The sequence below is a fragment of the Lontra canadensis genome, unplaced genomic scaffold (genome assembly GCF_010015895.1).
Source record: "Lontra canadensis isolate GAN:19392208 unplaced genomic scaffold, GSC_riverotter_1.0 scaffold13, whole genome shotgun sequence".
In the NCBI taxonomy this organism is placed as follows: Eukaryota; Metazoa; Chordata; class Mammalia; order Carnivora; family Mustelidae; genus Lontra; species Lontra canadensis.
Genome location: NW_022631007.1, coordinates 10,488,133 through 10,512,255, shown reverse-complemented (window position 1 = coordinate 10,512,255; position 24,123 = coordinate 10,488,133). Strand labels below are relative to the sequence as shown.

Below are 24,123 nucleotides of genomic sequence, written 5' to 3'. Positions count from 1 at the left end.
GGATTCCCCCAGCTCCGAGCAACCCGAGGGGGGTGCCACCCAAGCCCTGGGACTCGGTACAAGTCACCAAAATACTGTCCTTTCCACTTAGTGCTTGCCCCAGTTCTGGTAAATGCAAGTTTTATTAAGCAGCAATGACAAGAGGCAAGAGCACAAAGGCAGAGTCGGAGCAGATCCAACTGGAAATTTTCCTGGTCTCCAAGGCACAATCTCTGCTCAGCGAAGCCTGGCCCAGGGATCCTCGGTGACAGCAGTCTCCTGGGTAACCGTGGGCTGGAACAGAAGGGGGAGCTCAGGACCTCCTGGGGGAGGCCCTCTCTGGAGCTGGGCAGGCTGTGGGGGGGATCAGTTCAGCCCTGAGGGGTTCGCGTGGGGTAGGAGCGACCTGGGTGGGCATTGGGGCTCCATCCACACAGCGGGCCTGGAGGGCAGGTGCGCCTGGGTGGTCAGGGGCTAGGGCGTCCTATGACCCCTGGGAGAAGCAATTGCTCGAATCAGTTGCATCTCACCCCTTCCCCCGCAGACGACAATTCCCCTGGTCTCCACCGCCCAGGCAGGCCCTGTCCCCCTGAACTGGGCATTTCTGAACAAGGGGCTTCACGTCCGGTGGCAGAAGTGGAGGCAATGTCCCTCAGGATGGGGGGGTGGGTGTGTGTGCCTCAGACTATGGAAACAGATGGCCTAAATGCCCCATCTGGTGGTGGCTGAGTGAGACACTCCAGAAGCAAAGCCCAGACCTGCGGGCACTTTGTTGCTGTGTCTCCAGGGAGAAGGGAACGAAGGGGTTGGGGGGGGTATCTCGGATGAGGACACTAGAGGCAGGTGGGAGACAGGGAGAGGAGACGTCGGAGGCAGAGGCCCAAAGGACCAATGGGAATGCCACCATCTCCTGGATGGTGGGTGTGTTCAGGATTGTCTGATACTAATGCTGAATTCTTTTGAGCTCTCAGCTGTTCCTAGACATTCTTCCAACTGCTGTGAGCTCAACCGAGAGCTTAATTAGTCCTATGGACAGCCAAGTGGGGAATGATATTGTTAGCCCCAGTTAACAGAAGGGGAAACTGAGACGAGGAGAGCTTAAGTAACTTGCTCAAGTGCCCTGTCGCCATAGCCGCTGATATCTGAGGATAGCCCTGACAGTTGTGCCCCTCCTTTGTCCATGTGTACCTCCCCTCCCCTCAGGAGGGGGCGCTCGTGTCCCCTCTTTCTGAATCTGGATTAGGCCCAGAGCTGCTTTGCCCAGTAGAATGAAAAGATGGTGGGCTGGGGGCTCCAAGCCTGGGGTGTTAAGAAGGCCTGGAAGCTTCTGCTTCCTCCCGGTTGGAACCCAGCCCCCGCGGTGTGGGGAAGCCCAGGCAGTCTGGCGCAGAGGCCCATTGGGAGGAAGTCGATGGCCCAGCCAAGCTTGGAATGTGACTCTCTTAGCAGCAGATCTTCTTGCCTCCATCAAGACCACTCTGCTGATGACGCAGAAGGCAAAAACCAGCTGTCCCCCTGAGCCCTGCTCAGACTGTTAAACCTCAAATGCTTCCTCTCTTTAGTCACGGGTTTTGCAGAGTTTATTTTATGCAGGAACAGAGAAGCAAAGCGATCACACAGCCAGTTTAAGTGGCACAGTAGGATTCAAACACAGGTCTGGTAGCCCAGGGTCCAATCTCCTATGGCCACTGTCCGGGGCTCTATGGCCAACATTGCCATGTGTATAGGGTGTCCTCTGGAGCTCCAAGCGTCCTCCCAGAAGTGAGGCTGCACAGACTTCCTTTTGTGTCTGGGATGCAGCTTGGTTCTCAGTTCCCAGGAGCCCGAGGCTTCAGAACATTCCTCCTCAGGGGTTCCCTGAACTCCCAGCCCAGCCAGGGGCGCAAAGAGCTGGTATCAGGTCAAATCCATGGTTCCAGCCCTCCTCAGCTACAGAACCTGCTGCCTGGGATGCCCACGGGGGACCCTGCAAGGTCTGAGCCCCGAGTAAACCTAATAGGTTTTTTTCACTCTCCCCCTCCCCACACCTGCCATCCAAATGTCCATGAAAGCCCCATAAGCTAAGACAAAAAAAAGTCAGAGAGGTTAAGTGAAGTCCTGGGCGGGAGCTGTGGTGGGGGAGGGAGGTCTGGGTCCTCCTGGTCTGTGCCCACCCCCACTCTAGCTTGTTAACTGGGCAGAACATTTCTAGGGAGAGAAGGATCAGAGTCCCACAATCCACACCCCTGTCTTTTGCTTGGGGAGAAGGGTTTCCATAAGGCTGCTGGAGAGCTTGATAGGTGTGTCCTGATGTTTGGGGGATGGGGGCACTGAGTGTGTGACAGGCTCCTGAGGAAGCTTTGGTGGCAGGTTGTGGCCGGAGCTGTCTGCTTAGAGCACAGAGCCGGGAAAGGCCCACATTCTGGGAGCCGGTGGCAACAAACGAAGGATGTGGGAATGTTCCGGTAGCTGGTCTTGGTTGCCTAGCTCCCGCCCGAGGAGACCTGAGTTGGCAGAGCTGTTCACCTGCACTGAGTTGCAGTGAGGTGGGGGTGGGGGTGGGGTGAAAGGCTCCCCCAGGAGCACCCCCCAACACAGGGGCTCCAGCACCAAGCCCTCCCCCTGAGCAGCCTGTGAGGGAGGGGGAGCGTGGGAGCAGCAGGCAGGGAAGGCAGAGGAGAAGCTGGCCAAGTTCTCCTTTGCCAGCTGCAGGCTGCCCACGGGGCACAGTTTTCAGCTGGTGGAGGGAAGCAGCTTCAGCTTCAAATGAACTTTGGAATCTGGGTTATTTTTCCTAACTAGACACTATAATTACCAAAATCGGATATTTGTTGTAAAAGTGACCCAAGGAATTTTTCTTCTCTTGGGTTGAGCAAAAAAAACAAAAACAAAAACAAACAAACAAAAAAACACCCCAAAACCCAAGAAATCTTACTTAGATTTGATTTCACCCACGGTTGGGGGAGGACCAACCCCGCAGAGTAGGTTTGAAAAGGAAGTGGGGAAGAAAGCACGAAGCTGTGTTCTGGTAATCTCCCTCAAGGCTCTTTTGCTCAGCGACACTGGGCCCCAAGCAACAGAAGAATTCTAGCTAATGGAGCAGAAAGAGATTTATGGACAGGGCGCTGCGTGGCTCAGAGAATCCCTGGAAGGTGGGGGGAAACTGCTGCTGTCATCAGTAATTGGGAGGTGACACATGGAATCCACAGTTGAAAGCAGGCAACAGGACCACAGAGAGGACGTCACCACCTCCCTGCCCATGGATGCTGGGTGATGGGATCTTGGCTGTCTCCTCCTTCACGTTGCTAGCAATTATTAAGGAGAGAGCCGCTGTCTCCCTCAGACTGTGTTGGTGGGAAGACCCCAAATTCAAGAACATGGTTCTAATGGTGGACCCTGGGGGCGGGGGTGCAAATTAATATTTACTTAAAGGGTGAACCCTTACTTGAAAGTGAAGTAATGGCCGAGTTTACCCCCAGATGGCCAAGATTCCATCCTCTGCCACTGGGATGAATGGGGATTTGAAAGCTAGATTGTTGTACACAATAGACGAGTATAGGGGCACGTGGGTGACTCAGTTGGTTAAGCGGATGCCTTGGGCTCAAGTCATGATCCTGGGGTCCCTGGATCGAGTCCCCATTGGGCTCCCTGCTTTGTGGGGAGTCTTCTTCTCCCTCTGCCTCTCCTCCTGCTTGTGCTCTTGCTGTCTCAAATAAATACATAAAATCTTTTTTAAAAAAACCACACAAATAAAAAGCCAAAAATAGATTATTATAGGAAAATAAAAATGCCTTTTTGGAGGCCTGAGTTTTTGGTTGTGGAATTCATACTCACCCAGAGATCATGCAAGAAATGAGCAAAATAAATCGGTGAAAGGCCTGGGCACTTGAGGGCCTTGCTCAGTAAGTGCTGGATGAAGGGGCTGGTCAAAGTCACAACCCCGTCCCCACCCCGTTTCCTCACTGCCATCCCTCTTCTCAGCAGTCCTCCTGCAGGGCCGGCCCAGATAGGACTTGCTGGCTTCCAGCCACAGGACTCTATCTCTGGGGTGGGAGGCTGGCACGGGGACCTGCATCTGCTCCTGTGTTCCAGCTCTGTGGCTCTGGCTGCAGGAGCGTGGGTGGCACGTGGCGAGGATGAGATGCCAGTGGTGGGCAGCAGCATGAGGGTGTCCCCCACGGTCCTGGGAGAGCACTGCCCATCCCTGGCACCCCACGCCCTGGGCTTTGAGCCTCCTTCCAGGCCCTAGGACCCCTTAAGGGACTCAGTGCCAGGAGGGCCAATGGCTGTATCGTACTACTGTATGAGGCCTCTGGCCCTTAGGGTGTACTTCCCTTCCCCCGCTGCCCTTTTCCCTTGCCCTGCCATGCCTCCTCACGGTTCTGCAAAGCTCAGATGAATCCCCGGGAAGGCTGACCAGTCATTGTTTGGTCTCCCTCCTCTGAGCCCCATGCTGCCCGGTCGCACGCAAACCACGTTCAAAGTGACTCAGTTCCAACTCTGCAATTCTGTAGAGGGGCAGGTTGGAGCCCCGAGGTGGCATCAGTTCACCCCACCAGTGGCCAGTAGAGGAGTCTGGATGCCCTGGACCCTCCAGACATGGGCCCCATGTCCACTCCGGGGACACTGCACACACTGCCTAGGGTGTCACATGTGCTAGGCTCCCCTTGGTCGCTGACCTGTTCTCCTTCCTGAGCAGGCATCGAGTGCTGCCCAGAGCCCCCCAGATGTCCCTAGGGTGGGCAGGGACCTGGCCGCCATTTTCTTCCTGAGCATTTATTGAAACTCCTGCGAAGTAAGACTTCAACACCAGTGGGTGGTAACTCCTTCAGGCAGAAGGCTGAGAAGGGTTTCCATGGAGACCGCCCAGGCTCTGGTTTCCATAGTAACACTTGTGCAAGGTTACAGAGCTCCCTATATGTGTCGACTTAACATTTCCAACCACTTTATTCTTTGGGCCAGACCGGGGCCTAATATGGGGATTGCTTTCTAGGAAGGTGACAGACCTCGAGAGCCAGAGGGGGAATGGGTGAGACTGGGTTAATTGGCTGACCGAGAGGGCATCCCCTCAACCAGCAGGCCCTCCCCCATCCCAGCTGCCGGGTGTGTGGGTATAAATATACGCTCACACATGCTTAAATTATAAAAAGGATACATCTGCATGACATGGAAGGATAGAGAGTCCTATAGCTCCCTGCCATCCCTGTTCTCCAGAGGTAACTGGTGTGACTTGGCTTTGAGTATCCTTCTAGAAATAGTAGATGCACATCCATAGAGTTATGTTTTAGAAAATTCACTAATGGGATATATATTCTCGCTCTGCCATCTGCCTTACCCTAATTATGGATCTTGGAGAACTTTACACATTGGCACAAATAACTCTACCTCATTCTTTATAATGGCAAAAAAATAAATAAATAACTGCACTTTTCAAAAAAGTAAGTCCCAGTGGAGGGACTTTGGTTTTCAGTTTCTGGCTATTACAACAATAAATACCCAGTACGTATATTTTTCTGTATACTTGTTTGAGTATATCCATATGGCAAATTCCTAGCAGTGAAATTTCTGAAATTTTAAAATCTGATTCTTGTCAAGCCAAAAATTATCACCATTATCGATATAAGAGGGCTTGTCCACACTTCAGAAGACAGTGTGTTATTAAACTGAAACCAAACCAAACCATAAAACCAATGTCTCCAGCTCATTCTATGAGACCAGTGAACCATTAATACTGGAGCCTTACAAGGAGAGCATGAGAAAGGAAAATTACAGGTCAGCCTTCCTAATAAACATATATCAGTAACTCCTAAATGAAATATTAGCAAACAGAATCCAATAGTGTAGAAACAGGATAATCCATTATGACTAAATCAGTTATTAACGTTATACGCCACATTAACATATTAAAAGAGGAAAAAATCATATTGGTAAGTGTGGGGGGAAAATGTGATAAAAGAATTCAACGTATATACCCTGATTAAAAATGCAAACTAGGAATTGAGGACAACTTCTTCAATTAACTTCAAAAAGAATATTCTCCCAATATCTATAGCTAAAATGATGCTCAAGATGAACTCTCTTTTTTTTTAAAGATTTTATTTATTTATTTGACAGACAGAGATCACAAGTAGGCAGAGAGGCAGGCAGAGAGGGAGAGGAGAAAGCAGGCTCCCTGCTGAGCAGAGAGCCCAATATGGGGCTCAATCCTAGGGCCCTGGGATCAGGACCTGAGCTGAAGGCAGAGGCTTTAACCCACTGAGCCACCTAGGCACCCCCAGATGAACTCTCTTTAAGAATCAAGAGCAAGTGGCGCCTGCGTGGCTCAGTGGGTTATGCCTCTGCCTTCAGCTCAGGTCATGATCTCAGGGTTCTGGGATCAAGTCCTACATCGGGCTCTCTGCTCAGCAGGGAGCCTGCTTCCCTTCTCTCTCTGCCTATTTGTGATCTCTCTCTCTCTGTCTGTCAAATAAATAAAAATCTTTAATTATTTGAATGGAAGAAACAAAACCTATTCATAATCAATGCAGGGCCTACGTAGAAAATAGAAAAGAATCCTCAGATAATGTCTTAGAATACGGAGGACAGCTCGGCAAAGTTCACTGGATCAATACTCAGAAATAAATTACATTTCTGTACATCAGTGACAAAGAGGTATAATTACTATAACAACAAATATAGGAGACTCAGGAATCAATCTAATGAACCATCTGCATGACTACTGAGAAAAGTATCAAGTTGTAACAGAAGAGATTGAAGATCCAAATAAATTTTTCAAGTGCCATTTTCATAGATCAGGACACTCAGTATCATAACGATCTCAGTTCTCAGCAAGTGGATATATAGGTTCAACACAAGTCCATTAAAACCTCAACAGAACATTTCATGGAACTTGATAAACTGTTTCTAAAATACATATGAAAACAAAGGGCTGAGAAAAGGCATGGCGCTGCTGGAGAAAATCAAGGTAGGAGACTTGAACTACCAGATATATGGACTGATTATGGTTCAAAGGATAGACCTAATAGGACAGAACAGAAAGCCCAGAGATAGACCTTCCACATAGGGAAACTCGAGCATTGTAGACACACACAGTAGCTCAGTGGGGAAAGGAAAACAATAAAAAAAGAACAAATGGTTACCCTACTTCACACCATACCAGGGAATAACTTACTGGGGAAGGTTTAAATGTAATATACAACACATTAGAAGGATTATAACATAATCCTTGAGGATTAGAAGAAAATATAAGATCAAATCTCCTCAATGTTGGGATAGGAAGGATTTCTGAAATGATGCAATGAGACACAATCATAAAGAAAAAGAGGGATGAATTTGACTACATTAAAACCAATAGTTTCTGTTCATCAAAGAAACAACAGAGAAAATGAAAAAAACAAGTCATAAATTTGGGCAAGATATTTGCCACACACCAGTGACAAAATACATAAAGATTATGTAAGATACATAAACATATAAAGAACTTCAACAAGCCAATAAGAAGAAAACAAAGCATCCAATAGAAAAATAGGCCAAAGAACACAAAAAAGGCATTTTTTTTTTCAATTTTTAAAGATTTATTTATTTGTGTGTGATAGAGACAGCATGCGTGAGTCGGGGGAGGGGCAGAGGGAGAGAATCCTCTAACAGCCTCTCAGATCCCAGGACCCTGAGATCATGACCTGAACTGAAATCAAGAGTTGGAGGCTTAACCGACTGAGCCACTCAGGTGCCCCAAGAACACAAACAGGTGTTTTACAGAAAAGGAAATTTGAGGATCCAATACATATGAAACTTGTCCCACTTTCCTAGTAATCGGGAAAGTGAAAATGAAAACCATCATGAAACACCATGTTACCCTCAGTCCATCAGCAAAACAAAACCAAAAAAAAAACACCCAAAACCCCAAAGGTTGTTAACACTAGGTATTTGCAAGGGTGTGGAACAAGGAGAACACCTATGCAGCACAGGTAGGAATGTAAATTGGTTCAATCCTTATAAAAAAACAATATGGCAGAATTTTGTGGCTTGAATGTTTGCTTACTTGGGACCCAATGTTCCACTTCTCTTACACAGGTGTACCAGATGCCTTATAAAAGAGATGTTCTTTAAAGCATTGCTGTGATGATAAAAAATTGGAAAGAACCTATGCACGTTGTTAGGAAGATGGGTAGGTCGTTAAATTGCATATTCACGTATAGACTGATGGACAGTCGTATAAGTAAATTAAATAATGCAGGCATTACCATGGATGAATCTTAGAAATAAAGGGTTGTGGGAAGAGACAAGTCAGAGAATAAGACATGTATTTTATATATGACTTTTTGTAACGTTCAAATCGAAGTAAAACTGCACTAGTTCATAGGTATGTGGTAGAATTATAAAGCAAAGCAGAGAAACTCAGAATAGGCATTACTAATTACCCTGGATTGGCCAATCAATATAAAGAAATTGGCTAATATATGGAAAATTGACACATTTTCATGGTTGTCTTTAGACCAAAGAATAGATGTGTCCTTAGTGTCCCGCACAGGATATGGAGGGGAGGGGCTGGGGTGTGTGTGTTGTGGGGGGGTGGTCTCCAAACATGGGAGCCAACGTTCCCTGCATCCCTGAGCATGAATGCTTCTCCCCCCATCTAGAGTTGGTCTACTTCCCTTCCGCTTAAGTCAGGGCTGGTTTTGTGACTTGCTTTGACCAACAATGCAATGAAAGAACGTTCTGGAACTTTGGATTCCAGGCCTTAAGAGGACTAACGCCTCTGGCTTCCTCCCGCTTGGGGCTTGGTTGCCAAACTCTAAGGAAGGCCAGGGTATTGACTGGAGGCCGTGGGCTGAGTGAGGCGTGGGAGGGGAGGGGCACCTTGGGTGCAGAGCACAGCCAAGCCCCTGCTGAATGCAAAGCACGAATGAGCAGCTCCTGAGAGCTGGCCCAACTCAGCCATGCCTGGCAACCAGGAAAAACAGTCAACTGCTGTGTTGGGCCATTAAGTCTGGGTGGTGGTTTGTAAGCAGCGAAGGGAGCGGTGCACCAAGGAAATCAGCGCTGCTGGCAGTCTTCTGTCTCATTAGCTGGCTGGTGGGTCTCCAGATGCACGCTGTTCATGCTTCATCATTTATATCCCTGTGACTTATATGCGGTATTTTATATGGAGTAAATGCTTCACAGTGTAAAATATTTAATAAAAAGCCCTGCAATTAAACATCTTTTCATGTTTAAGCAATGACCCACTTGTAGTTCCCTTACTCTGTAAAAACTGTTCATAGTCTTCGCCTATGTAGCTCGTGGGCTGTTCATGTTTGTAAGAACATTGCATATTGAGGAAAACAGCCCTTTCTGTGTCCTAGGTTTCAAAAGCATCTCCCCCCAGCTTGCCGCCCTTGTAAATCTTTGGACTTTGTGGTGTTTGGCTGTACGGAAATTTGCTCTCCCTCGTCTAAGATGGCTTTAAATCAGTTAGGTACTTTCATGGCTTCATTTCATACTTAAAAACTTTGGTCTCTCCAGAATTAACATTACAGGGAAGTAGGATCCAGGTGAATTTTTGTCGAAATGGTTAGCCAGCTGTTCCATTAAAAAGAACCCACACATGCTCCCCATTAAATTTTCTTACATTTAACACAATTTCCAGGCCCTCCATTGTTCCATTGACCTTCTCCTTTGCTACATGTAACTCCTTAATTACGGTAGGTTATAATGCTTAATACCGGAGGCTGTTCTTTCCCCTTCTGAGGTTTTACCAGACCATTCCCCATGTTGACTTTCCCAAAAGAACTGTGTCAAGTTATACAATAAATCCTATCAGCATTATGTGAATGCACTGCATGTAGATTGACGTCTGGGCGAAACTGCCTTTGAGAACAAGGGTGTGTCTGCACTAACCTGAGTCATTCACGTCCCTCACAGGATTATTGAGCCAGACCAGCCCCAAGGGCGTCGGCACCCACACTTGCCCCAGGTCCTGCCTCTGGGGTCCCCTCCACCCCGGCCAGCGTTCTGGGCTGCCTCTCCCACCGCTTCCTTCCCTGCAGAATACGACCCCGTGACTCATGCTAACCTCAGCTCAGATCCCGAAACTGTGCAGAACACAACATCGTCCTTGTGCTTAAGGACAAGCAATAATGATGTCATCTTGCGTGTGGAACTAAACGGGGTGGTTTACGGGCACTTGAAAACAGCATGACCTTGGGTGAGTTACTTCCGGTATCCAAACCCCTTCCTCCTCCTCCCTGTGCAACGTGAATCCACCTGGCTTGGTGAGCTGTGAGGACTGAGGGGACACGGACCCTCTTCAGCTGAACCTGGGAACGGCCCCACCTCGGCCCACCGGGCGCCCACCCCTCCCTGCCGCTCCCAAGTCAAGGTCAGAAGGCAAAGATTTTTATTGTTCTGCACACACTTCTGAAAAGGGATCTAGTTGAGAAAATATACAAAGCATTTCAGAGTTCCATCTCCAGAGAGCACCTGAGTCTGACTGGAGGTGTGGAAACCTCCTCTTCCAGGCTCAGGGCTGAGAACGGTTAGCATATTGAATGATCAGTAAAAACATGCAAAAGTGAGAAGGAAAAGGAAAGAAAGGCTGCATTCCCCCAAAGCCGAGGGGGATGGAGTTTCAGAATGAGGAGGCGGCAGGGTGTATAAGTACCAGGTGGCTCTCCCTTTCCCCCACATTGTCTTCTAAAACAGCTCCAAGCTTGGAGAAAGCAACGAGCCCACCCCCTCGGCTCTGCTCAGTGCTCAGCCCCGCAGGGCTGCCCGCATACAGGGGGAGCATGGCCCCCCTCTGTCCCATCCCCGTGGCCATGGCCGCAGGGCCCCATGCTTGTGCTCCTGGGGGGGCCCTGGCTCCTCTCTTCTTTGGTTCCACTCGGAGAACGATTGTGCTTAACAGACTCATCCCCACCCCTCACTCCAGGCTCCTGCTGGTGGGCTGAAGGCACTGACAGGAGTCCTGCGGGGAGCCCCAGGACCCCACCTTCCCTTGTGCTCTGGGTGGGTCCGTCCCTGGGCACCCGCCCCCATCCTCATCCAAGATCTGGGAATCTGGACACGGGACTATCCAAGGAACAAGCTTCTGGGGACTTCCCCAACTGTGCAGACATTTCTGAACCCCACACCACATCCCTCCCCTGTCCCCTCGCCCAGGTCTCCCATGAGCCCAGCCTCTCCATCCAGCCCATCTCCTGGGCTGCCAGTGCAGCTCTGGGCCGGCCCTGGCGGACCCGCCTGCAGAACGGTGGTCATGGAAACCACCCCGTGCCACCCTACTGTCCCCCAAACCTGGGAGCTCAGAAGAGGTGGGGCCTCGAGAGGTCACGGCTCTGGTACAGGGAGGCGGGCGGGGCTGGAAAGGAACCAGGAGACACGTCACGTCTATAGAAAGGTGTCCAAAGTACAAGCTAAGCGAGGGGAAGGAGGAGGGCCAGAGTGGCCAGAAGAGAAACAAGGACAAGGGCAGGGGTGGGGCCAGGAAGGGGAGGCCCTCACACCACCCCGCAGATGAGGGTCTCCACCACGAAGGTGTTCTCGAAGTGGCGGATGGCGTTACAGTTCTTGGCCCCTCGCTTGTTGATCCCTGGGAGGGAAGAGAGAAGCTCAGTGAGGACTGTACCCCTGCCCAGAGCTGGCTGGGCCACAAACGTCACCAGCCTGGGAACCCGAGGGGGACCTCCGGAGCCTGGGGGCAGGGAGGAATAGGTGGCCCGTGTGAGGACACCCAAACTCACCCAGGGGCCATGCACTGAAGGGGTGAGAGAGCTTGAGAGCTGGAGTCAGGTGGCCCAGCCCTGCCCCCTTCCCTGCTGTGTGACCTCAGGGGTGTTCCTTAACCTCTCTGTCCCTCCGCTGCCTCATCTTTCATGGGGCACCAAAAATAACGATGAGGATGACAGCAACTGACACACTCCTAGCAGGACGTAAGGAGCGTGAACCAGGGCCTGGCCCAGGGGAAGTGCTGAGTTACCATCAGCTGCTAGTACTGCTCTGCCCTGAGCTCCCCGACAGCTGGGCTCCAGCCCCCTGGCCAGGCACGGTGGGCCCACAGCTGTGGCCTAAAGCTCAGAGCAGGGCCCTGGACGGGAAGAGCTGCCACTCACGCCTCCGGGTAGCCCGGCGCCGCAGCCGGTAGGTGTCCTTCCCGTTGCACAGGTGGTAGATGAAGGAGCCCAGGGCCTCCTTGTCGCTGACGTGCTCTGTCACCACCATCTCCTCCTGGATGATGTACGTCTGCGGGAGGTAGGTCCCCCTCTGCGGAGGGAGTGGGCTCAGCGCCGGGCCAGCACACAGGGCTCTCCAGCTCCCCTGCCCACCGTCCTGCTCCCTCAGAGTTCCCCGCCACCTGAAATGCCCGTCCACACCGCCCACGTCCCCATCCACGGCCCTCATGGCTCGCCCTCTGGACACTCCCAGGTGGCTTCTGGTTGCGCCCCAGTGCTGCACGTGGGGGTTCTCTGTACTGCCAAAGTGGGGCATGACTTAGGGGGCTGAGGAAGCTGGTCTCGGGGACCTTCACGAGAGAGAGAGGGAGGCAGAGAATGGAAAGGAGAGGCATTGACTTGGGGTGTGGGAGAAGGAAGATGGAGGGGCACGGGCTGATCTGGGGTCCCGGGCCCAGATGGCAGCAAGCCCTCCCCCCCGCAGGAACCTCCCTTGCCCCAGGCCTGGCGTCCACAGGGGAGTGTGGCAAGGTGCCATGAGGGCTCCCGCTCACCTTCACATTCATGAGGAGCTCCCAGAAGTTTCGGGGGGGCAGCACAATGGTGGTGTTGAGCTCGATAACATAGCACTTGTCCAGGGAGATGTCATGGTAGGCGGTGAGCCCCTGGGTGGGAAGAGCGGCCAGGTCAGGCTCTGCAGGCAAGGGCCTGGCCCTGGTTGGCTGGCAGGCCCCTGGCCAGCCGAGGTACCAGCCCACTGTTCCAGTGGGAGATGCCCCCGATGCTCACTCCCCGCCTCGCCCATGTCTGCGGGAAACACCAAGTGCCTGGCGCCTCAGCTGTCAGAAGGGCTCATCTCCTGGAGTCCCAGAGCTGGGGTTTGTGGAAGACAGTAATGGTCCATGTGTGCCTTTCATCACCCGGTGAGGTCCTATCACCCCTGCGGACAGCCTGGACCCTCAGCCAGAGGCGCTCCGTCCCTGGCTCCCCATGGGCTCCAGCAACAAGAATGTCCAGAACATAGAGCAAAGGGATTATTCTGGAGAATTCCTAGGAAGCTTTAGGAGGCAAGTATGGGGGTGGTGGGGACAAACAGCTGGAGAGCCCGTGTCTCACCGGCCTCAAGACTTTCACTGGCGACAGGAGTGAGAAGGGTGTGTGAAGCATCTGCGGGCTCCCTGCTCTGCGGGGGTGTGCGGGGGTGTGCTTCTCCCTCTCCCACTGCCCCTCCCCCTGATCCCTGCTGGTGCTCTCACCCAAATAAATAAATAAATCTTAAAAAAAAAAAAAAGAAGCACAAAAGATGGTTATGTCTGGGGAGGGGGTATGGGCTGGGGGGTGGGGCACAAGGGAACCTTCTGGGGTGCTGGCACAAATCCAAATCTTGCTCTGGGGGGCATTCCATGTAGCCATTAAGCTGTACGCTTAATGCCCTTGACAGGAGGCACGCTACGCCTCTGGAAAACGTCAACACAAAACACTCTGTTAAAGGGAACACTGGCTTAGCCCGTGACGGCAGTGTCTGCAGCGGTCAGGTGGCCGAGGACAAAACCCACCATGGCTAGTTCATGTCCAGTGGTAAACACGCCTCTCAAACAAAAGTGGGGTCTTTAAAATCCTGCACAACCTAACCCGCAGCACCTGCCATCACATAGGACCTACTCAAAGGAGGTACTAGGGACATTGGCTTTCTCCTCTTGCTCCCGTTCTCTTTTCTCATGACCCTTGGCGGAAGGGGGGCTCTGGGTCATCAGGACACCCTTCCACCACTGCTGCCCCAGCCCCAGCCGGCCTCACCCGCTGGAAGTCATGAATGATGTCTGCAGGGTCCCCGCCGCCAAACTGGGGCACGGGCACGTTGATGCGCTCATAGTTCTCTTCGAGGTAGATCTTCACGTCCTCCTCCAGCTCCATCCGTGTGCGGGCCTGGGAGGACAGGGAGTCCTCGTAGAGAACCCCGCAGTGGAAGAAGTTGTCTCGGGCCAGCTGAGTAGGGGAGAGGCAGACAGACTGGTCACACGGCACCCTCGCTGCAGCCACCCTTTCCACGCTGCCGACCCCACCACGCCAACGAACCCAGGGCCTCAGCAAGTGGCAAGGGTGGGACAATGAGATCCATTTCACAGATGGAGACACTGAGAAACATGGGGAGTCAGGGAGAGGGAGGGTGAGCCCGCTCTGCCGTGTCCTAGGTAGACCGGTTCCTTGGCTCTCAGGGGCAAACACAGGAGGCCCGGATTGAACTGTGGGGCGCTCAGGAGCCAGGAGAATTACCGAGAGGCAGCCAGCCTCACACCAGTCCCATCACCTTCCCTGGACCCCGTGCCCCTTGAGCAGTCCTGGCCAACACTGCACCCCTATGTGAACAGCCAGCCGAATCAAACCTCCACCACGCCCCATCAAGGGTGGGGCGGCATGTGCCATGACTGCGGCCAAGCGGCTGAGCCCGTGGACCTTTGTGCCCACCTGTCCCTCTCCAGCCATCTCCCCCGCCCATCTGTGCAGGGACTACTGGCCTGCCATCAGCAGAATTGCTCTTTCTCCTTTTTCATGTGAGCTCTCCCTGGGTGTGTGTGTGTGTGTGTGTGTGTGTGTGTGTGTGTGTGAATCATCACACATGAATCATACTGTCCAGGGCACAGACTCGGAGGCTGCTCCGAGGTGCCCCCATTCCCCAGCCAATGGGGTGGGGTGAGGAGCCCCAGGAGAGCACAGGTTGGAGCTGGGAACAGAGGGGACCAGGAGCCCTCAGGAAGGGCCCATGGGCGGGGGAGCGAGAAACAGGAACATATGGGGAGCTGGCCGTGGAGGGGGATGATGGGGAAGGGGGTGACAAAGGGGAAGGGAAGTCGGCAGGTGTGCAGGAGCTGAGGTTTCCAGGGCAAAGTCACATGGAATACAAAAACTCTTCAGTAATTTCTATCATGGAAAAAATGAAGTAACTAAGGTAAAAATCACTGCTTGAGGGTAGGAAGGGATCACTTAGGTCATAAATGCCTGGCAATTCTCGGCCCCGTTGTCACTCTGGAATTCCCTGTGTGTTGCCCTTACCGTTATTCTTTTGAGCTGTAACTGATCTACCTTGGGGGCCCCATCTCCCTCCCAGGTCTGACTGATCACAAGGTCACTATGACCGCAACTGTGACCACTTCTCCCGCCCAGCTGCAGGCCCTCACCGGCTGTGAGAGCACGTTAACTGGGGACCCGGGATGCTGTCACGGGCAGTGGAGGCCACCCTTGCAGGACAAGGTGGTGGGCAATCTGTCCATTAACCCACGGTCTACCTTCCTTGTTTTATAACCCAAATAAACGTCCAAGGAACAGAAGTCCTTAAAGCATGATCCTTGGGCACAGGGTTTGGCTCTGAAGGGATTCCAGAGTTCTAGTTCCTGCTGGATCTGAGTGTCTGGTGAAAACATTCCAGGGAGCCAGTGCGGGAAGGGGCCACAGATTCCCCTCCCCGTGCCCCCACTGCTAACTGTGCTCCTGGTAGCTGTGTCTGAAGACAGTAAGGATAGTCCACCAGCGGCCGTGGGAGTCAAGAGGACAGGGCTCCGTTCCCATCTCCTGGACCAGGCAAGGGGCCAGGTGGGCTGGTGTATGCCTAGGGTGGCCCCATACAGGAAGGATGTGGGGCTTCTGGGCTTGGCTGGGCACCCACTTCCACCCATGAGGCAGGTCACTTGCTGCCCCTCCCCTATAAGCCCCAAGCCCCTGGTACTCAACTGCCCATGCTGCCCTCCTGCCACCTCCCTTTAGTCCCCTGCAAACACCGCCTTTCCCGGAGCCCAATGCCTCCCTCCCGCCTGGCCTCACCTGTGCGAGGAAGAAGTATCTGTAGATGTAGACGGAGGCGAACACGAGGCCCATGAGTAGCACGACCATGCCCATCGACAGGTAGCAAACACCGCCCACAGAGCCCCCCTTCTTGTAGCGCTGTGGGGGGGGGGCGCTCCTCCTGTGGGTGACAGGGCCGACTCGGACAGATGGTGGTCCTGTAGTTCCCGGAATCCTCCCGCCCCCTTCCCAAAGTGAGATTCCACTGTGCTGGCCGGGACTGAGCCTTGGGAAAGTTGGGGGAAGGTGGCAGGGATGATGGTGGGGGAGGGGGAAGGGCAGTGCTGGGGACTCACAGAGCATCATCTGGAAGGAATGCCTTGCCAGGGCCTCCCCAGTTTCCTCCCAGGTAAAGACAAACTGAGACCCACATGGAAGCCGCACAGAATGACCCCCCACCCCAGGACCAAGCAGGCCCAGCTGGATTGCCTGGGCCATTATCTTCATTATGTCCCAGCTGTGATCACAGTATACTCTCTTAAACATAGAATGGGGGAAGCACAGACATGGCCTTATCATTGCACCAGACCCAGGAACCTGCAGGAATCGGGGTGTACTTGGCAGGCTGGGGGCCGCTGCTCTGGGCCATGGGGAGCCAGGGAAGGCTTCGGAGCCACCCAAAGGTGGCAGTGCACAAGGCAGACTGGGACTGGGGCCATGGGAGGTGGCTTCTGGGCACCACCGAGAAGGCCGTGGCAGGGAGCGTTCACTGGCATTGCAGGAGGCCCATGGGGTCTGGGCACTGTGCTGAGCTCCCTCCAGCTGGGCAGCCCTGAGCACACCATCCCTGTGGGCACAGCTCAGCCTGCAGGGGGCCAGCCACGGCCCCACACTGGCAACTGGCCAGCAGCCTCAAGCAGGCTGTCAGGAGTGGAGCCCGAAGAGTGGAGTCTGGAGGCTTCCGGAAGCTGGGACACTTTTGCCAGGAGGGAAACGTGGCCAGAGAGGCCAGGACAGGAGGCTCCTGGAAAAAAACTGCTGCGGGGAGCCAGACGGGCTCAGGACAGTAGCCTTGGGGTTGCCAAGAAGCAGCAAGTTAAAAGGACCTTACTCCGGGCCACACACGTCTGGGCTGGTGGAGCACGGTGTGTGTGTGTAGACTTAGGAACACTGCTTGACCAGGAGGACTGGCCTGAGAGTGTCATGATTCAGGCCCTTCAGGCCACCTCTCATGTCTGTGACTGTCGTCCCCCCAGCCCTGCCCTCCCCCATCCTGAGAGCTGTTGTAGAAGAACCTGCCCTCCTTGGCTTTCACTGGCCCCATTCAATCCCTCCTCCATGGGGTCCAGATAGTCAGGGTGAGGGAAGAGTCCAGTCCCAAGAACACCCAGCCTCCAGGAGCTGAGGCAGTGTGGGGTAAGGGAAGCACCTCCAGCCTCGAACCAGAAGCTTCTCCACGTATGTATGCCAACTGCCTGCTTAGTCCCCTTTGTGCCATTAGTTCTCTCTCCCTTTACCCTGGGGGCTGGGGACACAGCTCAGGTCCAAGTGACTTGGGACAGATAGGCCCCTATCTCTCAGCACAGCATAGGGGGCCTAGCCTGGGGGGTAGGTGGGGCACAGGGCCTGTTGTGCTGCTCAGGTCCCAATCCCTTAAGGCCCCCTGGCTTAGAGAATACAGGGTATGAGGCCCAAGCCTCCGGGAGCAATGGGGTGTACCGTCAGAGGGGCAGATGTCTCCCTGATTGGGGCTCTCCCACTCACCCACACCCAGGAAAAGGACAAAAACCCCTGGAGCCCCTCCACCCCCCGGCACATCTATCACCAGACCAGCTAGTTAGCCCCCAGCCTCTGCACCATGGGACGGAGACACGGGGCAGAAAGGTGCCCCAGCCCACCCTGGTCCCCAACACCTCTGTCTGCCCTCCAGGGAGCTCGCCTGGCAGGGGTGGGAGGCCAAACCCATTGCCCTGAACTCACTACCTGAGTGCTGGGGCTCCTACGACCCCAGCCCTGCCTGTGCTCAAGACCAGAGAGGCACCTACCTGGCTGGCATCTGCTCAGCACCCTGGGGTTCCCTGAGGTTCCCTAAGGTTCCCTAACCAAGGTCCCATGGGGAGAGCTGCTACCACAGGGGGGCCCAATGAGGAGCAAGCCCACCAGGGGCTCCTGCAGATGTGATGGTGGCCTTTTCACTCCTCCAGAGTCCCGAGTGGGTCCCAAAGAACCATGGCTGACAGGGGAGACAGGCCAGGCTGTCTGCATCAGCGGGAGATCCTGCCCTGGGGGCGGGACATTCACCTGCAGTGGGGTAAGGAGGGACGGGAAGTTGAGAGAGGCCCCAGCAGGGACTCCCTTCCCCTGTGAGGGGAGCATTTGCAGCACCAACCCCCACAACTTCTCTCTGGAAATGTGAAGAAGCAGGGATTAAATGAGACAAAGAACACGAAAGCCCTTTGTCAAGGATGAAGTGCGGGATAAAACAGCAGATCTTTCTCCGTTGAGCCTCTCCTTTGCAGGGCCGTGGCCCTGGACAGCTGTTGAGGCTGCACACTGGCCATGCTTTTGCTCCTGCATTCAGGAAAACTAGAGACGCAAGCTTGTAAGAGCTGCTTTTAAAGAACAAAACGAAACAAAGTCAAGGGCCACCAGCAAGAGAGCCTCAGAGTCCGCCCCAACGAAGTTCACAAACAAGGCCTCTGGTTTGAAGGCAGCCTTTCTGCTTCTGGTGGGGGGTGGGGAGGGGGTGTTTCTGAGGGCCTGGAAGGGGTGGGCATGGTGGTGGCTAGGCAGCCAGGCTGAGGAGAAAACGGCCTCCAGGGGGTCCCTGGATACTCCCCTGCGTCCTTACTCTGGGGGGTGTCTCTGGGAAGGCTGAGGACCGCCCACCTTTCCTAGATGTGCAGTGGACAAACCTCTCACGTGTCTGGGGCTAACGACTCCTGATCCCACCACTGCTGACCACCCCTGCCTGCGTAGTGAGACCCAGCTGCCTGCTCCCCTCCCCAGCCCGCACCCCACCTGCCGGCAGGGCCCAGACCCCAGAGGCCTCATGGCTGAGCAGCCGGCTGGAAGGGAAAGCAGGACTAGACCTTGCCAGAAGGCAGACGGGGAGCCATGGATGTCCCTGCTTTGAGACAAAAGGGACTTCAGACACCAGTGTCCACACGGGAGGGAGGGCCCATTGCTTATGGGGTCCCCCCACCACACAACACAGAACCTGGGGATTCGGGCCTGGCTCACCCAGGACCCTGGAGAGGCCTGCTTCCTGAGACCATCCCCCCACCCCAGCTGCTTCACCTGTCATGCTGGACACTCAGGGAAATGCCACCCCCCACAGGGAGCAGAGAGGCCTCTGTTGGGGGGGGGGGGCTTCCATTTAGAAAGTAGAAAAACACTGCCTCCTGTTTCCAAGGCAACAGGGCTTTCTGAGCAAAGTGCCTGGCTGCGCACTCGTGTGGGGCACGTGAGCCGGCCCTCCAGGACCCAGAGGGGCCCAGCCTCCCCGGCCCCTGCACTGAGGCCTGCAATGGCGCTCATTAAATGGTTTTGCAAAGCCAGGGCCACCGCCGTTAAGGGCCATTAAGGGGAGCCCAGCCAACTGGAGCATTAACTCAGCGGACTCCCAGGGCTCCTGAGGAGCCCCCCAGCTACAGTTCCTCGGTAACAATGTCCAAATTAACTGCAAGCAGATTAAACTACAATTGCATGCGGCTGGGAGGAGGCTGGCGGGGAGCCAGGAACGCACTTGCTGCAGCCCAGACCCACAGCTGGAGGGGGAGGGGCTCTTGCCTGGCCCTTCTCAGCTTTAGTTCCCCTCAGAAGCTCACTTCCGGGGCTGCAGACCAGATTCAAGGTCACTGATGTGTTGTGTGTATGAGAGACAGACAGGCAGACAGACACACTGAGTGGAGGTAGCAGGGAGGGGGCATCGGAGCCCACAGAGCTGGGTACATGCCGACAGGGCATCATGGAACCCCGTTCCTGTCGTGTGCGGGGGGGGCCCCGAAAACTCCCACACCACCCACTGCTCTGAGTCCACTTGCTTCCTGGCACTGAAGATGAGACTCCAGGGAACAGAGGCTCCAAAGGACGAGCGGCAAAGCTGGAGGCAGGAAGAGCTCTCCTGGGGGACAGAGAACTTGGAAAGTGTGTGTGTTGGGGGGGCGGGAGCCGGGCTGCGCCTCCATGATTTTACCATAAACATTTTTTTTTCTAGAAGGAACTCAGCCTCCCCGGCAGTCTGCTGACAGCCTTGAAACATGCAGGGACCGGCCCAGAAGAGTGAAAAGAGAAGGAAATAGAGGAGGGAAGAGAAGAGCCACTGTGGCGTGTTCGAAAGCCCAGGGGCCCCTGGGAAGGCCCAGGGCAGGCCAGGGAGGGGATGCCCGAAGCCCCCACCCCACCCCAGCGCAAGACCGGGGGCAGGATCACCTTCCCCCAAGGGTCCCTCAGCTCACCCACAGAGCCAGCGGGTACTGGGGACCTGGGGCAGGAGCTCCAAGCCCGGTCAGCCCCGCCCTCCCTGCTGGCAGGGGACCCTCCCCCGACCACTCGGGGAGACCGGTTCCCTCCCGCCAAGGGCCTGAGGCCAGGACACAGAAAGTGAAATCTGATCCCCAGGTATGCAGGCTGGAGGAGGGGGCGATGCAGAAGCCAGGAATCAAAGGCAAAGCCAAGGAGAAAACTAGCCAGTGCTGGAGAGATGATGGTATTGAACGTGTCTTTCTCCTCTTGCAGCCCCCCAGCCCAGTCCGGTCTGCACAAGCCTACACCTGGCTGCCTGAGTGTGCACGCACCCGCGCGTGTGTGTCTGTGTGTGTGCGCGCCCGCAGGTAGATCAAGGGGAGAGCGGAGCTGGGCAGAGAGGTGCAGCGCCGGCCGGCCGCAGGCCTCCAAAGGATCAAGTCAGCGCGTGCTGAGAGGATGCTTCCCGGCCAGCCCACTTGCCAGGCTGGCTCCCTGCCAGTCGCCCATCAGCGCAGGCTTCTCATTACCTCTGAGGCAAGTGCCAAGGGGAGGGTGGGCAGCTGGAGGCCCAGCTGGGTCCCCACCCCCATCCCCTCCCAGCCCACTGAGGCACTTCCTTCCAGCAGCAGGTCTGGGGACAGAATCCTCCTTGTATTGGAGTTTTTTGCTCAGAAGCAGGGGGGAGCCCTGCGGTGAGCTGGCAGCCACCGCTCACCCCAGTCCCCCGCCCCTGCCGCCTCACCCCAGCCCCCGGGGCTGTGCCCAGGTGGACGTTTTCCTAGAATACCCACAGGGCATTCACAAACTCATGGGCTCACCAAGTAGTCCTTCTGGTCCTTTAGATCTGATTTTTGAGTCCAGTTCAGTAACCAAGGAGGGCCCTTGGTTCCCCTTGGCCAGAAGAAACCTTCTAATAAGCTTTTCTCTGCATCCCCATCAGCATGGGGCAAACCTCAAATGCTCGGTCTTGACACAGGAGAAGGCTGGTGGCAGGCCCACCTGTCCCACCCGCCTTCTGTTTCAGTGCCCTAAGGTCGGAAAGCTGGGCACCTGCTGTGCTCACCGCCACAGGCAGGAGAGGGAGACTTGATCTGCTCCCGGGTCAAGGTGGGGTGGGGTAGGGTGGGAGGGATGGATGTGCCCCTTAGCCACGTGAGGGCACACCAGGCCCAGAGCAGTGAAATCTCTTACCCCTTCCCCAGCTCCAATTCCAGTGGGCGATTGGCAGAACCAACATGTCACACTCAAAGCCCCCACTGTATCACCTCGGGGCCTTGGGGGGCTATGATCATTTACTGATAAGTAGTTCTGTCCTAGAGGGGCCAGGATTTTAATCCTCCTCCTGGGCCCCCAGTGTTCCTCCATGCCAAATTAAGACAAACATGAGACCCTGCGCAACTAAGAAGGTTTGGGAGGCAGGCTCCTGGCCATTACAAACAGCACCGGGAAGATGTTGATATTTCCATTTCACGCTGGGTGAGGGGGAAGAGAGGACGCTGGCTATCAGCGCCAGGAGCTGGCTGTCAGTTAGCACCCAGGGGATGCGGGCATCATCCAGGCCCACACAGTGGGCATGGACAGTGTGCCACTCCTGTGAGATCGTTCTGCTCCCTCCCTGGGCTGAGACAGGCCAGGAAGCTGGTTCCTCAGTGAAGGGTGGAAGGAGGTTTCAAGAGACCCTTCCAAACTTTTAAAGCAGCAGACCACGGTTTTCAAATACAGAATGCCTTCAGCCCACCTGAACATGGGATGCAGATGGAGTTGCATGATGGACCAGCCTAGGTGGTCCTCCATGATGCAGTGACCACACCAGGGCAGGGGAGCCGGCCTGTGACTCCTCTGTGCATTCCTCACTGGCTCTTTGCTGGGGATGTGACACCCACCTCCGAGGCCCCTTTTAAGTGTCCCCTCTTTCCCTGGCCAGGGCCCAGGTCTTCCCCTGCAGCGCCCCCCACCCCAACCCGGGTTGAATCTGAGGCAAAGGCTGAATCTGAGCCACAAAACTTGGGGAGGGACCTTGGCGCTGAGGAAGCCTCATCAGAAGCTAGCAGCGGGCAGAGAGGGGGAGTGGACAAAGACTTTGGAAGTCCAATCTAGATGCGACCGCTTGGTGCACCCCAAGACTGCCGAAACGATGGCTAAGCGGACACCTTTGCCGAAGCACAATACAGCCTGGCTGGACCAGCTCTCCCACCTTTCCCCTCGCCTCGCCTTCCTGCCTGCCACGCGTCCTGCCCTCTCCGGGTCAGACTCCACGCAGCTCAGACAGTTTTCCACTGGCGGAAATGCCTTCTCTTCCCCCGGCTGGAGGGAAGGGGGAGGAGGGGGAGGACGCCCGAGGAGGCGGGGTGCACGGAGGCCCGCCCCCACAAAGAGCCTCCGGGATGCGCGAGGGCACCAGGGCAGTGAAGGAGCCTCCCCGCGGGATGGAGGGAGCAGGCCAGAGCGAGAGCATGGACAGGAAGTTAGAGGGGAGCAAGGAGGTCCAGACGGCAGGGGGTGGGGTGAAATCCGGGGACCTGGCCTTATAACCTCGAACTTCGAACCTCAAACCTCGAATCCCAGACATGCAGCCGGGCCGATTCTGGTTTATTTCCATTTCATCACTTTCTGGTCCACCAATTCAGGTGCAGACCAGCAGCATACTCCCAGCCCTCGTCTGGGACTAAGTGAACGGCCCCTCCCCGCTTCGTTGGCACCAGATTCTTCCCCCCCACCCCGCCGCCCCCAACCATTCCCCACCAATCCTGACCCACCTCCCTACTTTGGGAAACAACGTCCAACCCTCCTCCCATCCCCCACCCGGAGCTCGATTCTCGGCCCCTCCCTCTTGATTAGAAACAGACGCATACCCCCCACCAGCATTCCCCCAACTTCTTCCTACCGGCCCCTTCCCCAGTCTTGGGGCCAGCCGCTTAGGGCCCCTCCACTTTTGGAAGAGACCTCGAGCGCTTTCCCACCTGGGGACCAGCGACTCAGACCCCTCCTACTTCTCGGACTTTTGCTTTCGGCTGCCGCTTTAGGAGAGGACCCGAGCACCCTCCCCACTTTGGGATGGAGGCCCCATTCCGGACCCTCACTCCCTCCGGTCTCGGCTCCGGGACCCCGATGCGCCTTGAACAGTTCCCGGGGCCGGCGGGGCGTGCCTTGCCTCCGACTCCAGCCTGAGTCCCCCGGCCCCTCTTACCCGAGCGGGCGTCAGCAGGATCTCAGCAGCTGGGGCCGGCGCCGCGGCCGACGCCGACGCCTTATCGGCCTTGTCGCCCTTGATGCCGGCCACGGCAGGCTGAAAGCTGATCTTCACCATGGCTGCGCCCGGCCGCGCGTCCGCCCTGCAGCCTCAGCCCGTGCAGCCTCTGCCGGTGCAGCCTCTATCTGTGCGACCGCGGCTCCGCGATCTGCAGGCACCGGAAGTTTGGCTGGTGTGCGCGTTCCTTTCCCTAACCCCGCCTCTAGTCCGCCCCGCCCCCCACCCGAGCGTCTGCGCCCCCTTCCCCCCCGCCCCGCCCCGCCCCGGGCGCGCAGTGACCCCTGCGGGGCGCGTCGCTCCGACTGAGGGACGGCTGAGGTTTGCTTGCACGCTCACTCACTCACTCGCTCCATTCATCCACCCACTCTCCATCCGTCCGTCCGTCCGTCCGTCCGTCCAATCAGGCATGGACTCAATCCCTTTCACAGCCTTATCCCTTCCAGCTGCCTCGCCAAGACCAGCGACCCCACGACACTCTGTTAAAAGAGTGTTTGTCCGGCAAATACAGCTTCTAGA

The 24,123-nt window shown here is 55.3% G+C and overlaps 1 protein-coding gene across 2 annotated transcripts; it reads right to left on the bottom strand.

Annotated features, from left to right (window-relative positions):
* Positions 1–10,319: 10,319 nt before the first annotated feature.
* On the bottom strand, positions 10,320–23,778 carry ITM2C (integral membrane protein 2C). 2 transcript variants are annotated; one of them, XM_032857465.1, is made up of 7 exons: positions 23,545–23,778; positions 22,193–22,194; positions 15,927–16,065; positions 13,908–14,096; positions 12,665–12,775; positions 12,051–12,201; positions 10,320–11,530 (listed from the first exon to the last, which is right to left on the bottom strand). In XM_032857465.1, the coding sequence occupies exons 1-7, from the start codon at positions 23,662–23,664 to the stop codon at positions 11,439–11,441; spliced, it is 804 nt and encodes a 267-aa protein (XP_032713356.1). In that variant the 5' UTR covers positions 23,665–23,778; the 3' UTR covers positions 10,320–11,438. The 2 variants fall into 2 exon arrangements, with proteins under 2 accessions (XP_032713356.1, XP_032713355.1); XM_032857464.1 differs by lacking the exon at positions 22,193–22,194 and having other exon boundaries at positions 15,927–16,068; positions 23,545–23,776.
* Between the last annotated feature and the right edge of the window lie 345 nt (positions 23,779–24,123).

Bases quoted from the DNA above. Each gene is read 5' to 3' on its own strand.
- ITM2C (XM_032857465.1), bottom strand. From the start codon at position 23,664: ATGGTGAAGATCAGCTTTCAGCCTGCCGTGGCCGGCATCAAGGGCGAC. The intron at 14,097-15,926 runs GTGAGGCCAGGC...TCCCCTACTCAG, and splicing joins GATACTTCTTCCTCGCACAG to CTGGCCCGAGACAACTTCTT. The intron at 12,776-13,907 runs GTGAGGCCGGCT...CTTCCCACCCAG, and splicing joins TCATTCATGACTTCCAGCGG to GGGCTCACCGCCTACCATGA.